This window comes from Phycodurus eques, chromosome 20 (assembly GCF_024500275.1).
Source record: "Phycodurus eques isolate BA_2022a chromosome 20, UOR_Pequ_1.1, whole genome shotgun sequence".
NCBI classification, from domain to species: Eukaryota; Metazoa; Chordata; class Actinopteri; order Syngnathiformes; family Syngnathidae; genus Phycodurus; species Phycodurus eques.
Genome location: NC_084544.1, coordinates 543,806 through 560,351, shown reverse-complemented (window position 1 = coordinate 560,351; position 16,546 = coordinate 543,806). Strand labels below are relative to the sequence as shown.

The 16,546-nt window shown below is 45.2% G+C and overlaps 3 protein-coding genes across 8 annotated transcripts in view; 2 read left to right on the top strand and 1 right to left on the bottom strand.

The window, feature by feature from the left end:
- Nucleotides 1-797: 797 nt before the first annotated feature.
- Nucleotides 798-6,217, bottom strand: LOC133395888 (cortexin-3-like). The gene is made up of 2 exons (XM_061665173.1): nucleotides 6,191-6,217; nucleotides 798-1,263 (listed from the first exon to the last, which is right to left on the bottom strand). Exon 2 carries the CDS (start codon nucleotides 1,242-1,244, stop codon nucleotides 1,008-1,010), a length of 237 nt encoding a protein of 78 aa, XP_061521157.1. The 5' UTR covers nucleotides 1,245-1,263; nucleotides 6,191-6,217; the 3' UTR covers nucleotides 798-1,007.
- Nucleotides 3,538-10,824, top strand: ube2g2 (ubiquitin-conjugating enzyme E2G 2 (UBC7 homolog, yeast)). The gene is made up of 6 exons (XM_061665172.1): nucleotides 3,538-3,625; nucleotides 3,938-3,973; nucleotides 5,671-5,716; nucleotides 7,448-7,566; nucleotides 9,195-9,335; nucleotides 10,166-10,824. The coding sequence occupies exons 1-6, from the start codon at nucleotides 3,583-3,585 to the stop codon at nucleotides 10,276-10,278; spliced, it is 498 nt and encodes a 165-aa protein (XP_061521156.1). The 5' UTR covers nucleotides 3,538-3,582; the 3' UTR covers nucleotides 10,279-10,824.
- A 976-nt stretch (nucleotides 10,825-11,800) lies between these two features.
- Nucleotides 11,801-16,546, top strand: part of LOC133395373 (trichohyalin-like) — a 29,267-nt gene continuing 24,521 nt past the window's right edge. For 3 of the 6 annotated variants that reach the window (XM_061664184.1, XM_061664179.1, XM_061664178.1), the window contains exons 1-5: nucleotides 11,801-11,921; nucleotides 13,473-13,547; nucleotides 14,352-14,504; nucleotides 14,978-15,115; nucleotides 15,185-15,262. In XM_061664184.1, coding sequence (XP_061520168.1) covers nucleotides 14,364-14,504; nucleotides 14,978-15,115; nucleotides 15,185-15,262 — 357 coding nt within the window. In that variant the 5' untranslated portion in view covers nucleotides 11,801-11,921; nucleotides 13,473-13,547; nucleotides 14,352-14,363. Of the gene's footprint in view, nucleotides 11,922-13,429; nucleotides 13,548-14,331; nucleotides 14,505-14,977; nucleotides 15,116-15,184; nucleotides 15,263-16,546 lie in introns of all 6 variants that reach the window. The other 3 variants (XM_061664183.1, XM_061664182.1, XM_061664180.1) reach the window with 3 other exon arrangements.

Sequence of the window (16,546 nt, the reverse complement as noted above, 5' to 3'; positions counted from 1 at the left end):
GGATAGCCAATGAAATGACGGCACGATGAAAGTCGTCGTGTCAAGTGGAGGCGGAGACCAGCCGACAAATCCCAAGCCTGCATTGATTGAGCAAACAACATCGCAGACAAAGTTGGATGAGTCAGATAAAAACAAAGCGAGACATGTATCGTGTGCGTAAGCCGCGCGATTGGCACTGGTTCAAAGGTCGCGGGACAAGAGCTCAAGAGTTGGCCAACATTAAAGTGTACCCGGAGAGGGAGAGTCATTCGCTCCAGTTCATTTTTCAGAACCGTTTCAAAATCTTCCTACCACGGCAATTCACAGATTTGCTTCGAAACGGATTCGACGTGTTGAACAACAATTGCTGAAAACATGCAAAGACTGACAAATAAGTAGTACTCCACGGTGGAGATTTTCACGTTCAACTTTTTTTTTTTTTAACTATTTATGTTCCCCGGATTTCTGGGGCGTGGCTAAAATGGCGCCCAGTGACGCACTCGGGTCTTCGGAATGAGTCGGTCCTCTCCCACTATATAACAACTGAGCGTCTTCATTTACATCAGCGGTTAGCCAGCGCAATTGCGACGTGCAGTTAGGGAGCTAGCTACGCCTACACCTTGAAAATGCATCTTCCCTTTTCATAGTCACTTTAGAGCGCCTCGTTGTCGGACAAGAGTATGAGGGCACGCACGTCACAGAGAGAAACGCAGAGTAGCGAGGACGGGGGATTTAAAAAACAATTTCAAACCCAGCTTGACAACCAGCGTGTAGATCGGGGCGCCGTGCCGGCGTGGCCGCTTTAGCGCGCCTCGTTGTCGGCCTTGAGCGCGCGCGCGTCACAGAGAGAAGGTGGAAGTGCGAGGGGAAAAAAGATCAAGTTGCATGTGACGGTCAACTTATGTTCTTCTCCTCCTCACTCAGTCCAGTCAGAAGCCGGCAGGTGGCGCTGCCAGGTCGAGGCCTCTCTCGCCACTTCCTCTCCGGCCGCCTCCTCCCGCGGTAGCACGCCCCTCTCAGGCCGCCTGTCAGGAGACGACGCGGTAGTCGAAGGCGTCCTTGTCGGTGCAGTCGGTCCAGTCGGAGGCCGGCATGCTGCGGTACGGGTCCAAAAGTATCCGGAAGCAGCGCACCGTCAGCAGGCCGAGGAAGAACAAGAGGACGAGGACCAAGACCGAGGCGGCACGCTGCTCCGGGGTGAGGAGGGAGGAAGACCGAGAGTCCGGCTCCGGCGACGGCGCGCTGCCGTAGAGTCGCTCCGTCATGTGGGCCGCGAGGACGAGTCTGGAAACAAAAGTTGACGTGAGCAACGAAACGGGAAAAAGACAACTCATCGGGGTCGGACTCACTGATCCAAAAATAAGACAACTTCAAGCGCCGTGGTTAAAATGAGTTTGACGGCTCGTCAGACCGCCGCCAAGTTGCTGCTCGCCGCCACTCGGGACTTAAGACATCGCGTGCCGCGCGTCATCTGGCACCAGACGCAAGGCGCATACGAGACATGCCACGTGGCACGTGGCGCAAATCGCATGGCATGGGTCACACATATTCCTTGTGTGTTTTAACATACTTGGCCAATAACGGCGATTCTGATTCCGGGATGAAACACACACGTCACATGTCGCACGAGCCAGAACACGCCGCACGTCACCGGTCACATAATACACATCACGTGGCACCTCACCGTCGTCAGATGTCGAACGTGTCCCATTGCACGGGACGCCACGTGTCGCACGACGCCTCACGTGTGACGCGTGGCCAGGCGCAAACACATCACGTGCCACACGTCACGTAGATGAGCCGTAACGTGCCACGCCTCGCGTAACGCACATCACAGGTCACACGTCCCGTGTCGCAAATCGCACGACGTGTCACGAGTCACGTGACAGACACATCACGACTCGTGTCACGAGTCACGTGACGCACATAGCATGCCGACACGACACACGTCGCCTGACACATCTTTCGTAATCCGCACGACACGTCATAAGTGACACGACGTGACGTATCCGACGCGTATGCGACACGGACGCGACACGTACGTGCGATGCGACTCACCTGTCGGCTGAGCGTGTTCACGTCAAGAGCAGACAAGCGTGCGCAAGGAAAACTTCTCTCCTTCCCGTGTTCTTCCGTTCTTCAGTTCTTTCTCTCCATCCTTCGGCTGCCTCTGCGAGAGGGGCGGGGCCTAAGAGCAGAAACTGCTCAGAAGATCTGGGTGGCGGGATTGCAAGTTTGGTTTTGAGATCAGCACAGCTTTTGAGCTGAAGATAAAGATTAGACCCGCCGATGAGGAGGGAGAGAAAGCTGGAAGGCAGACAAGATGAGGCACCTCACGCTCCGACAGAGTACAGTGCAACCTCGATTTAACGGACCCCGATTTCAAAGACGTCAGAAAACAGTGTCCAGTGGAAACTCCTAATCACTCCTTTTATGCACCCGTGAGGTCAGTTTGGATCAACTTTTTAAACATTTGAAAACTTATTTTTATATTCCATCCATCCATCCATCTTCTTTACCGCTTCTCCTCACGCGGGTCGCGGGCGTGCCGGAGCCTATCCCGGCCGTCATCGGGCAGGAGGCGGGGTACGCCCTGAAACCGGTCGCCAGCCCATCGCAGGGCACATCGAAACAAACAACCAGTCGCACTCACAGTCACGCCTACGGGCAATTTAGAGTCTCCAATTCATGCATGTTTTTGGGATTTGGGACCCCGGTCCTCAGAACGGTGAGGCTGACGCTCTAAACAGTCGGCCACCGAGCCGCCTGTTTTTATATTTATTTACAATAATTTTGTACTCTATTGGATGCTTTTAGATCATGAAAAAAGTACCAGACAATAATTTTCGACTGTACTGAACTGTGTTTTTTGGTCCAGGAAAAGGCCGCTTCAGTTTAATGGACAATTGGATTTGACGGACAGGCCCTCCCCCGATTAGTCCGTTAAATTGAGGTTCCGCTGTATTTGTGCTACGAACAGAGTATGTGTTGCGGTAGGTAGTAGAAAGCGTGCGGCACGATCGGGAGACAAGATGACGCAGTCCACGGAGCGAACTCCATGTCGAACGGCCACTGACGTTCAACTTGAGACACGTGCTGATTCAGCATCACTCACAGCACGTTACTGAGTTGTACATCTGGAAGTCAAGGATTAGCTTGCCTTCAAAATTCTTTCTTAGTCTTGTTTTTGTTGTTTTATTGGTTGAGGTGTCACAAAAGCCAAAAATATGAGCATCTAAGTCAGACAAAAATCTCCCTTTCTCCACTTTTTGGTCAGAATCTGGTGTTTTGGGTGAACCCAAGCCATGCTGATTACTAAAGAAAAGAAAAAGCGAGAAACAAACGTTCTTTTCTGGCGAAAGAAAGTCTCGTCTGTCTTTTGGTTGGACACAATATTTTTGGGATCTCGAAAGATCGAAACAAAACAAAACTATGGGCAACTCTGCTTTGAAAACGGCAGCCAGCCAACGGGTGAGTAAAGTACGAAAGAAGAATTCCATGTTTTTGTGGGCGAACTTACAGTCGGATTGACACACGCACAGTGCGCATGCGCGCGTGTGTGGTTGCTCGGTTGTTGCGTGGACGGCGGCGGCGGCGGCGGCGATGGCGGGCACCGCGTTGAAGAGACTCATGGCCGAATACAAACGTGAGCTCGCCAGCACCAACATCTTCGACGACTACTTGAACAACAACAACAACAACAACAACACTGTTCGACTTTTGTCAAGCGTTCGTACACGGGCGCGCAGCTTCCAGAATGTTCAACAAAGTGGAGCGTTTGCCTGCTACTCGCGCGTTTTGGTGTTTGTTACACGCGTTTACCTTTCGCCGCACAATGATGAATGAATAAATTAGCCTTGTGATTGTTTTTAGCTTAATGCTTATGCGTTAGCATGTTCGCTAGCTTGTCGAGCAGACCGGAAGTAACGTGTGCGCGCATGCGTGTGTTTCCTTGCAGAGCTCACCCTCAACCCGCCCGAAGGAATCGTGGCAGGTACGTCCTTCAGGTTCTTGTCCATCAAATAAATGCCACTGACCGCGGCGAGTAGCAAAAAATACTGATAGGAACTGACGGCACCCAAAACAGTTGATGCTGTAGTCGCTGGATGCCACAAGATGGCGCCAAAGCGCCACACGACGCTCCTTAACGCCTTTAAACATACCGGGGGGGATTGAAAAGTAACTCTTAGTAACTCCCTATTTTTAAGTACTTGTCATTTATTTCTGAACTATAATTCTTATAAGAAATGAACATGAGAAGAAAGTGTATTGCATGGATTTGTATTTATGGGCGCCAGCGTGAGCCAGCAGTTTCTCAAGCCGCCTGGGAACCGCATTCACTGATTTCACAAGGAACTCTTCTGGGATGGAAGACATAACTTCTCGTATTCGCCCTTCAAGTTCTTCCAAAGTCGTTGGTTTGGTAGAATAGACTTGCTCCTTTAATCATGGAACAAACATATGAATAAATTATAAGTATTTTAAAATAGGGAGTTCCTTGGTTCCAAAATGTAATTCATATAGACAGATCTTTGAAAGACGATTCCAGTGATATCATTTTGCTGTGGTAAATCTTTTTAAAGTTGTTAAACTGGTGCAGATGTACCAATTTCTAGCCAACATCTCAAGAGAAATTCAATAGACGTCAACATTTGAGTTGAATCCGAGTTTCAAATTTTCATAACTTTCGTCATCTTGATCCTATTTTCAAAAGGTTTGTATCATTGGATAGTTGCTAAACAGACACAGAAAGCATATAAAAACTATGTGAATTATTTTGTATTAATGAATTCCAAACTAGGCGGCACGGCGGACGACCGGTTAGAGCATCTGCCTCACAGTCCTGAGGACCGGGGTTCAATCCCCGGCCCCGCCTGTGTGGAGTTTGCATGTTCTCCCCGTGCCTGCGTGGCTTTTCTCCGGGCACTCCGTTTTCCTCCCACATCCCAAAAAACATGCATGAATTGGAGACTCTAAATTGCCCGTAGGTGTGACCGTGAGTGCGAATGGTTGTTTGTTTGTATGTTCCCTGCGATTGGCCGGCGACCGGTTCAGGGTGTACCCCGCCTCCTGCCCGATGATAGCCGGGATAGGCTCCGGCACGCCCGCGACCCGCGTGAGGAGAAGCGGCTCATAAAATGGATGGATGGATAGTTTACCGTTTGATATTTTGGAGGGGCGTTTGTCAACTATCAGTTGGGGAAATGTTGCCCAAGAATTGCAGCGCATGTGCTATAGAGAAATTTGGAGGTCGTGATTAAGATGAGGACTCGTGTTGCGCGTCATCAGTGGTGCTGTTTAATACTAAAGTGAATAAAGCCAGCGCAGCAAAACACGAAAAACATGGCTTCCGTCGCTACTTAATTCTTTCCTCTGTTATTTGCCTAACAGCTCACCTAATTGCTGTTTTTGTACTCAGGCCAAAACACTAAAATTCTTACTTTTGGGGCATCTTGGTGCCATGGAACTACGTTGAGGTGAATTAAGCAATTTCATTTCAGCAAAAATAGTGCTTTGCCCGCATCTACTGTATTGCCAATTGTTGTGTTTGGGGGGGTGTCCATTACTCACAGATCGTCGCTGTTGACCCCCGCCAGTAGGGGGAGCGCTATTCTTCTTTACATGAACAAAATTTCTGCATCGCTAAACGAAGACTTGTTTACATGAAGTATATATTTGTATGTATTGCAGGTCCTGCCAATGAGGAGAACTTTTTTGAATGGGAGGCGCTCATCATGTGAGTTTCGGCTCCATTGGAAACATTTACATTCAGCCGTGCCTTGAGATGCGAGCTTGCCCGTCGGACGCTTATTTATTTATTTACTTTGCTTTGATATGAGAGCGCAGACATACGAGCGCTGTACGGTGGCTGTCAACTGGACTCGACTCACTTGGCAATAAGCGGCCGTTTGGCAAATGTCCTCAAGAAAGAGACTTCAAGCTGTTTGTTGTCACTCGCAACTGAAGTTTACTCGAAAACTACAACACCTTGTACAGGGTATTGCAAAGAAACTATGTTGTCTTACGAACGGGCCGCTAGCTATCATGGAAAATCCCGTTTACATGCTAATAGTTAGCATTGGTAGTCACGGGTATAGAAGCAATGCATATTGGAACACAAACGGTGAAGCAACATGTAGACAGATAACGATCCACACAGGCATATCGTCTTTATCCTCTGGGAAGAACAACTAATATTACAGCAACTTACTGAGTTGTCGTAGAAGGAGTGTACTCTTCTTCGTTTGTGTCCGCTTGACTGTATTATACATCGCTACCTCCTGGTGGCCAAGGCGGGCACACCAGAAGGAGCCGCACAGTGAATTACTGTAATTTCTTGTGTATAATGCGCACCCCCAAAGTTGACCTCAAAATTCTGGAAAACCCTTCTACCTATGTATAATGCATTTTTATAATGCATGATTTTGCTTCTACCCATATGATCAAAACAAAGTATTATCTGTATTTTGTTAGTTTTTTTTCAAAGAATTATTCTGAAGTTAAGCACTTTATTTGAACACATAATACTTTCTTTTTATTTACTTGCTCTTACTTTGAAATTCACAGCCCTACTTTTATTTAGTAAATGAGAACACACAAATTTGTGCTCATATGTTTGATTACCCAGGCAGAATTTGTAAGATGTGTAAAATTATTTTAAGAAAACATGAAGGACCAGGCGAAAGACATTTCATTTCAAATTAACTGTCAAGCATTTCAGAAAAGCATTATCATTAAACAAAACATAACCATAAAGAAATTAATGATGGTTCTTGTTCAGTCATATTTTAAAAAACAAAACAATATTTCACAAATTCTGCTCGGTTATGTAAACTTATGAGCACAATTGTACATATATGCAGTCATGCGTACCCGTCATATTGGAATGAAAGTGTCGGCGACGCCTTTTTCATAACCCCTAGGTGGCATACTAGAATGAAAGTGTACAACTTTTTCATAACCTATAGGGGGCGGTGGCATAGTGGAATGAAAGTGTACAGCTTTTTCATAACCTCTAGATGGCGGCATACATTTATAAAATGTGAGTCTTTTTCATTTTCTCCTATACCTATGTATAATGCGCAATATTGACTTGACCATTTTTGGGGTTAAAAAAATGAGCATTATACACGAGAAATTACGGTAAATTGCAGGATTAAATCATGATGCACAAAATGTTTATCTGTAATTATGTTTTTACTGTCTTTTTATAAAGAACGGTATTATAGGGTTCTCCTGTTCCTTAATAATAATTTAAAAAATAAATACATAAAAATTGGGGGGGTGTAATGGCTGAATGGCCTTTCCATTGCTTTCAATGGGGAAAGATGATTTAAGTGTTTGGAGAACGACTTCGACTTGTGTCTCAAGGCACCGCTGTTTTCCATTGATGGCGTGAGAGAAGCGACGTGGCGGAACGCGGCGTGCGGCTCGCAAAGTCGATGTCTTGTTGTGTTTGTGTCGTCAGGGGGCCGCAGGACACGTGCTTCGAAGGCGGCGTCTTCCCGGCCGTCCTCACCTTCCCCTCCGATTATCCTCTCAGCCCCCCCAAGATGAGATTCACCTGCGACATGTTTCACCCCAACAGTAGGTCCTCTTTGGTGAATTCGGTCAAATGAGCTTTTTTATTTATTTCTGCTTCCAGGTTAAAGAGAAACATTTTTATGGACACTATTAAAGGGGAGTTAAACCCCCTAAAATGTTCTTTTCATTCATCTATACCAGAGTTCACCAACGTGGTACCCGTGGGCACCAAGTAGCCTCCAATGACCCCATGAGGAGCCCGTATCCCTGTTATAAATATAGTAGCTCACTAGTTTTGGGACCTTGTGATTATCTAGGAAGGTTGTAAAAGTAATCATTTGAAAATGTACACACTGGCAGAGATTTATAGTAATGCAGTGATGCATGTTAATTTTTCATCTGTCAAATTACTGTGAGAAATCATGAACAGATTCTTCAAAAATCGCTCGGAATGACCCGACGGCCCGCTCCGACGACGCTCTGAGTTTCCGAACGTCCCGGAGTGTAGAGAGTGCGCTTGGAGTGAATTTCCAAAGGTACCCATTATGTTTGGGGAAAAAGAATTCTTAACAATTCTCAACCGTCTCAGTGGGCAGCCATTTTTGGTTTCTGTTGCCCTCTGCTGTCCACTGACAATGATGCCAACGGTGCCCACCTGATGTCGACGGTGCCCACGTGGCTTGCATTGCGAAGGTCACGTCGGCCACGTCAGCTCACGAGGCACCATTGACATCAGGTGGCCATTGAGATGGTTGAAAATTGAAAATTCTTATGACACAAACACAAACTCGATCTGCATAGCGAGTTTCGACTAGTGGGAGCACATAGAATAGATTCATGAAAAGAAACTTCAGTCAGTGGAATCTGGTGAAAATAGTGTTTTTTCTGGAGCCGTCGTGTGAATAATGCAATTGACATTCCTCAGAAGTGGATTTTGAACTAGTATTTCTTCATTCGCATGAGTCTGTAGCAAAGAAGTCGCTCGCTCGCACTTTCAAAAAGGGTGAAGAATACAACGTCGCTCCCTCTCGTGTCGTATTGTGCAGTTCTTGTTTTATCATCAAACAATACCACATGAACAATGACAATCAGTTAATAAACAGTATTTAAAAATGATTTTGTAGTTCACGTTAATGCATTTTTTTCCTTTGATAAATCGATGGAATAATGGATAGGATAATTGATTCTAATAATATTCGATAGTGACCGCCCGAGACAACTCCCCCAAAATAATTGAGTTCAAAAAGGGAAAAGTCCGAAATTGCGACATTTCTATGAAGTGTTGTGCGTTGTTCTTAGCTAGATGACGGCACTCCACGCCAGGCTTAGACTCATTTGCAAATGACGCGAGCGTGACCAAAGTTCATTTCATTTCATTTCTAGCCGTCTCCTCAGCTCGGTAGCCAGCGGCTCAGTCATCGTGTTACGACACCTCTCTCCCTTTCCACCGCGGCTGTTTTCCAGGGTTCAATTTACCAAATGTCAATCCCACTCCAAAAACTCCTCTGTTGGGTCACTTTACCTCGGGTAAGGTCTTCTCCATTGACGTCGAGGATAAGGATGAAATCATCTTGCAGCACTTTTCCGTGGCTCTGCCTTGTCCAGTTTTTGTTCACTAGTGGTGCCGTTGTAGAAGGCCACGCGGAAGGATGTGTGATGTGATTCAGTGTTTTTGCCCCGCCCCCCAATAGTCTACCCTGACGGCCGTGTGTGCATCTCCATCCTGCACGCGCCCGGCGACGACCCGATGGGTTACGAGAGCAGCGCCGAGAGGTGGAGTCCGGTCCAGAGCGTCGAGAAGATCCTGTTGTCCGTGGTTAGCATGCTAGCAGGTAGCCTCGCCTCACATGTAAATGTATACATCAAAATGCGCCATACAGCCCCCTCCAAAAGTATTGGAACGGCAAGGTCAGTTGCTTTGCGTTTGTTGTATACTTAAGACATCTGGGTTTCAGATCAAAAGATGAATATTACACAAATGTTTAGAATTCCCGCTTTCATTTCATGGTATTTACATCTAGATGTGTTAAACAACTCAGGACAATGCATCTTTTCTTTGAAGCCACTGAACTTTTGTCTCATATTCATCTTGTGATCTGAAACCCAAACATCTTCGGTAAAAAAAGAAAACCAAAGGAATTGACCTTGCCGTTGCAGTACTTTTGCAGGGGACTGCGCAAGTTGTGACAGGGTTGCACCAGACCGACCTTTTTTGAGCTCAAGCTTGTCGACTGACATTTTGCAATATTTATTAACTCTTTCAACATTTCTACAGGACATATTAATTCAGACAGAAATAAAATGTCGTATCAGTGGGACCTCCAGTGGACAGAATTAGCAACAACGGTTACTTGGATTTTTTATTTTTAAAAAGGCAGTTATATGTGTTCCCTCGGTTTTACACTTTGCAAAAATCATCCCGACAAGCCAGACGGGACTCACTGCTGGGCTGGTTCTGGCCCGCGGGCCCTCCGTTTGACGCCGCTGTATTAGTGTGTGTGGGAGTGAGAGGCATTCAACTTTTTCAGTTGTCACTTTCTGGAGTTCAATTCGTTGAGACGCGTTAGTTTCTGGGGCCTGGCCGTGGCGTCACCATGGAAACTGATCAACTCTCTCCCCCACCCCACCCACCCCCACCCCCACCCCCACCCCCTTCCCCCAGAGCCAAACGACGAAAGCGGCGCTAATGTGGACGCCTCGAAAATGTGGCGGGATGACCGGGATCACTTTTACAAACTGGCTCAGAAGATTGTCCGCAAGTCCCTGGGCTTTTAGTGATGATGTCATCGCCCAGCACCGAATGAGTGAGTGAGTGTGTGTGTACGAGAGCTGCTTTGCCTCGGTCACGTGTTTATGCACGCTGGGACAATGGCGTCGCGGTGGGGCGCACCACCACGTGTATGGGAGACCACCCCAAGCCCCGCCCACAGGAAGTGATGTCACGTCACGGGGCCTGTACTCCTTACTGCTCATTGGCCGTGTAGGACAATCAGGCGACACCACGTCTCCATCCCGGAGCGCCGACGGGAAGTTGTCATGTTGCCGCCAAAGATATTTACTACGGAAAACCATTTGCGCATGTATTTATCATCCCTGATATTCGGCTTCTTGTCCACATTCTCGTACGCAATTCAGCGCACTAGTAGAATGACTGTTTTGTTAGTGATGTTGTACTAGTGCCATTTTAGGCGTCCGAGTACAACTTTAAACTCGATAGCAAGGAGAAATGTTCCAACTGCTTTAAGGCGGCCATCATTTACGCGTGTGTGCGTGCGATAGAGAGAGACATTATTTACTAATAAAACACATTTTTCTGTTCAATTTGTCTTGATTGAAATTCAAAACTGACATCCATCGTGACGGCAAGCGACTGTTTGACAAAGTTTGTCAAATAAACATCAAACAATGTAAATGTTCTGTTTCCACCTGTTCTAATCCTGCTTGCCTTCTTTTTTGTCAACACTTAAAAATGAAAAGTAGAACACCAAAGAGTGATAATAAAAACAGTGATGTGGCACATCAATAATAATATAACTCGCACTATGAAATGCATTTATTTGATTATATTAGCATTCAAGGATTTTTTATTTTTTTTTTGGGTCAATGGTCGTCATACCAAGAACATGAAGAATTGAAATGCTTTCTCTCTTGTAACTATAGTCAAATGAAAAATATAGTAAAGTGAAAATGACCAAGTGTTATGAAGTCTTCTGTATTGTTAAATTTTAAGACTTGCGCTATGTATAATTAAATTCACTCATTTGAGACAGGTTTGCTTTTATTTCAGGTCTTTGTATACTAAACAAAAATAGTTTAATATGTAGAACAGCAACAGGAACAATTATGAGACTCGTGCGAAATGAATTAATTTTATGACAGGTTTGCTTTTATTTATTTGTAAAAAAAAAAAAAAAAAGAAAGAAACGATCTAACTAGATACGCAAAGACGTGATTTAGAAATCCCACGGTTCTTCCTGGCAAAATACGCCTCGCTGCAACATGATTGGCTCCTGCATCACGGAAAGGGCAGGCTTCCAGATTATCATGCCAAACATTTCCAGTCCTACATTTGTACGAAATAAAAACAAAGGTTTGCTGTGGTTAGGTTTAGGGCTGGGGTTAAAGATGGGTTAGTGAGAGGGATACAACAGCCAATCATAGTGCAGCAACGCGTCCCTTGGAGCAAATAATAGAGCAGGGAATGTCCTGCCAAGAAAGCGAGTGGGATTACTTTAGCGCGTTGAGGGCTGCCTTTGAAATATTATCATGTTACGTCATCATCCCGCGCCGTCACCTGGGTTGAAAGGTCATATTACCCGCTTCATTTGAATAAGTTCAAAACACGAAGAAGGGAAAAAAACAAAGACAAAGAAGCGCAGTTTTGCGCAACACCGACGACTAGTCGTTGCCCTCGACAGGTAAATGCTTTTTCATAAAAACTTTGTTCACCGCCCGACTTCCGGTTAGCTTGCTGTTGTTGCTGCTGCTGCTGCTGCTGCGAAGTCTTCGAGCAGCCAAACTTCTCCGTCCACGGGCCAATTTGCTTCATTTAAGCGCATTTATTCGTTGACTCTGTGGCTCTTTGTGAGTCCGATGTTTAATTTTTGACGGGTCGTGAGATTTAAGAAATGCACTGTACACGTATTTGTACACTAGTGTACAAAGGTAGGTTTATTATGGGAAAAATAATCACTGTATTTTCATTGATTTTGAAATCACGATTAACAAAAACGATTATTCATTGAGTTCAAAACTTTGTATTTATTCAACTACCAACATTTCACTTCAGATATAACCAGAAAGAAAATGAATTAGTATCAATTAAAATATTGATATATTTGAATAATAGAAATAAAAAAACTGAATAAAAATAAAAGCTGCTCTTCCTGCTATATGTTCCTTGGCCTCTTTGGGCCATTGTGGTGCACACATGGAAATTCACTAAAATTCAGACAAAAAGTAAAAGAAGAACGTGGCGAACTTAATTAATATTACCTATGTTTTACTGCAGCGTTTGTATGTGAATATTTGTTATTTGAAGGTAAATTCCCCCCTGTGATATAATGCTAATTTATGCCAGCTGTTGTTTAGATATAGTCCTATGCTGTTGCTTACGGGACCCTAGGACACACACACTAGCTTTTGTTTGTTAAAACTGACCACACTATGTTATGAACACACACATGCACCACAGACATATTGATAACATTCAGGCTGAGAGCAGGCGAGAACTGGTTCGATAAGGAGCCGCTGAACGAACGAGGGCAGCCACTCGGCTTCGGGATCCCAAGAGAGAAGGAAGAGAGATCAGCGGGCGATGTATGCTTCGATCGTAACCTTTTAAATGTGTATTCTTGGTTTTGTTGTATTAAATACTCAAAAGACAAGTTTAGTGTATGAGGATTCTTATTTGAAAACAACATTACCACCAAACTTTCAAAGAACCGGAAGGAAGGAATTCCATCAAGGACTTTTTGCTTCCTAGCGAGGCTGGCTGGCTGGGCAACTTCCGGGCCTCGCTGAATGACTTGCGCTGTTCAATGGGGTTTTTCATTGAGTGCTAGCATTAAGCTGGGGATTTTTTTTAAACAAACTGTGTTGTATTCAAATATACACTGTGTAATTATTTTGTTGTTTAGTTTTACAGTAAACTCCAAATGGGGTCATTAAACAGCTTGAAGCGCAAAAGAGTATACGTCACCTGTTTGCCGCAAGCCACAGCATGGGAACTTGCATACGACGCACACCGCGCTGTTCGGCACAGTCATCGTTTTTCTTCTAATATCATGCTTTTGAGAAGCCAGCATCGAAATCAAAATCACATTTACTATTGCACAGTTGTGTTGTGGACGCATTGAATAAAATTACAATGCAGTTGTCAAACGTAAATTATACCAGATTGATTTATATGAACGCGTGTCATCAGGTGTGTGTGTGTGTGTGCGTGCGTGCGTGCGTGCGTGCGTGAGGTTCAACAGGTTATTTGGAGGATCGCTGAGGAAGATGACGATGATTGAGATCAAGATGTGCCCAAAGCGTGCTATGTAAGTCGCTCGTCACATGTTTTCTTTTTTTGGTCAATACAGCAGTAGCTTGACTTTCAGATTTTTGAGGGAGGTACGAGCTGTCGCTTGGCCTATTTAGTTTTTTTTGTCTTGAGATACGAGCGAAAATGCGAGTGCGCTTCAGACCCCCACCGCTGGCCTGCGAAATTCACAATGTGTGGCCGTCATTAATTAACATTGCTTTCAGAGCAGAAAAGCATAAACAGATGAATTTATCTTTAGATTCAGGCCTTAAATGTATGCAGTATATACTGTAAGCAACGCAGTGAGTGAAGTATCTGGCAAAACATTTATGTATGATTAATAAATGTTAAGGTCTGGACTCAGTAAGAATAACATGGACATCCTGGGTTTTGAGACATTTGCAAAATGCAATTGTTGTGCTGCCACCTTTGTGTGGGTGTGTTCTGCAGATTGTTTGTTTTATGCATTGTGGCAATTTTTGTTTTGTTCTTTATTTCCTGTATTGTGTTTGTTTGATGTCGTTATCTATCTCAGGCTTATATTGTAATGTGTTACTATGTTTAAAAATATTTTTGAAAGAAACCGAATTTTGCCGATTTGAAAAGGGCTAATGTTCGAACCCGACTTTTTCGGAGGCGCTGCAACAGATGATTTGCGTTTCGTTCACTTCAATGTGTGGGGGGGGGGGTGTTTTGAGATACGAGCGCGACCACACAGCACATGAAGTTCGTATGTCAAGGCATCATTGTACTTTTACGATGCGCCGCGTTTGCGATTGAAACGCGCAACGTGACAACAGCAAACACGGGCGCTTTTCAGCTAGCGGCCGGCATGGACTCCAGGCTGCTGATTGGCTGGCAGCGGGAGAGGGCGGAGCTCCGGGAGGAAGTGCGCCTGCTGCAGGAGGAGCTGGCCGAGAGTCGCGCCGAGCGGGAGGAGCTGGCGTCCAGGGCCAGGGCGCTACGTGAGAGGGTGAGCGAGGCGCCAAAACGTCTCCGCAGCTCTCTCTCTCTCTCTCTCTCGCGAAGAACTTTATCATTGTCTCAAACTCTCTCGCCGTCTCTCTTTCTCCCATAATGGTGTACATATCTATCTTACTCGATCTCCCTAACTCTTTCTCTTGCTCTCTAACTTTTTCTCTCTCTCTCTCCAACTTTCTCGCCCTCTTTCTTTCTCCTAACTCTGTATATCTCTCTATCTTACTATATCTTCCCAACTCTCTCTAACCCACTCACTATCTCTCACCCTTTTTTTCTCTCGCCCCCAACTCTCACCCTTCCTAACTGTCTCTCTGTAACTCAGTTGCTATCTACTCGTAATTATCTCTCTTTCTCCAGCTCCTGTGTTTCTTACTCTCTCTCACTGTCTCCCCTAATTCTCTCTCTAGTTATCTTTCTATCTAGTTCTCTCTCTTCCCCTTACACCCACTCCTTTTCTCTCTCCAGCTAGAGCAGCCAGTGTCTCCCTCGCTCAGCCACAGCCACCGTGCGGAGGAGGAGCAGTGCGAGATGAGGAGGCGCAACAGGGAAGCCCGGGAAAGGGAGGCCCGACAGGCGCTACTTGTACACCGGCTACAGAACAAGGTCAACACACGCAGACGTGCGTGCGTGCGTGCGTGCGTGCGTGCGACTGCTAACGCTGTTAACGTGCAGGTGATGGAGTACAGGGAGCGATGTCAAAGTTTGGAGTTTCAACTGAAGTCAGAACACGGCCAGCTGATAAACACACAGGTGAATACGTATATATATATATACAATATTATATGCACATATATATTTAAAACTACTATGGCACGATCATATACAGTTAAACCAGACGTTTACACACGCTATATCAAAAGACACGCACACTTATTTTTTCTCAGTGACATGAAGTCAGACTAAACTTTTCCTGTTTTAGGTCAATTAGGTTTCCCAAAATTATTTCTATTTGCTAAATACCTGAGTAATAACAGAGTTGACATTTTTAAGGTCATTTTTCATGACCTTCGGCAAAATGTACGTACGGTAAGTTTACTCTGCCTTTAAACAATTTGGGAAAACCCAGATGATGATGTGAGTTCTGTGGAAGCTTCTGCTAGGTTTATTGGTATTTGAATTAATTAGAGACACCCCTGTAGATGTAGTTGAACTGGGCACACCTGAAACACACTGCTGCTTTGTCTTAAGTTCTTTCACATCTTATTTCTCATATCATATTTCATATCTAGTTCTTTCATATCTTTCAGCCAAGATATTGGAAAGAGAATTGTGGGCATGCAAAAGTCATCCTTGGGTGCAATTTCCAGGTGCCTGAAGGCGCCACATTCATCTGTTCAAACAATTATACGCAAGTATAAACACCACGGGAATGTCTAGCCATCATAGTGCTCATGAAGGAGATGTGCACGTTTGGGACCACAGCACAGCAACCCAATAAGAACTGCAAAAAGACCATGTGAAGATGCAGGCTGAAACTGGTGGGAAGAATATGTCATTATGAAACGAGTACTGTACCGACGTGGGCTGAAAGGCCAGTCTGCCAGGAAGAAGCCATTACTCCAAAAGAAACATCAAACGGTCAGATTACGGTTTGCAAAGGGACTTTTGGAGATGTCCTGTGGTCTGACCAAACTAAAATTGAACTTTTGGCCCATAATGAGCATCGTTATGTTTGGAGGAAAAAGAGGGACGCTTGCGAGCCTGAGAACACCATCGCAACTTTGAAATATGGGGACAGCGTCGTGTTGAGGGGTTGCTTTGATACAGGAAGGACTAGTGCGCTCGACAAAATAGATGGCATCACGAAGAAAGAACATGATGTGGAAAAACTGAAGCAACATCTTAAGACTTCAGCCAGGAAGTTCAAGCTTGGGCGCAAACGGGTCTTCTAAATGGACAATGACCTGAAGCATAGTGCCAAACTGCTTGCAAAGTGGCTTAAGGATAACACACTCGAGGTTTTGGAGTGACCCTGATCACAAAGCCCTGATCTGAATCCTATTGAAAATGTTTGGGGAGACCCGAAAAGGCATG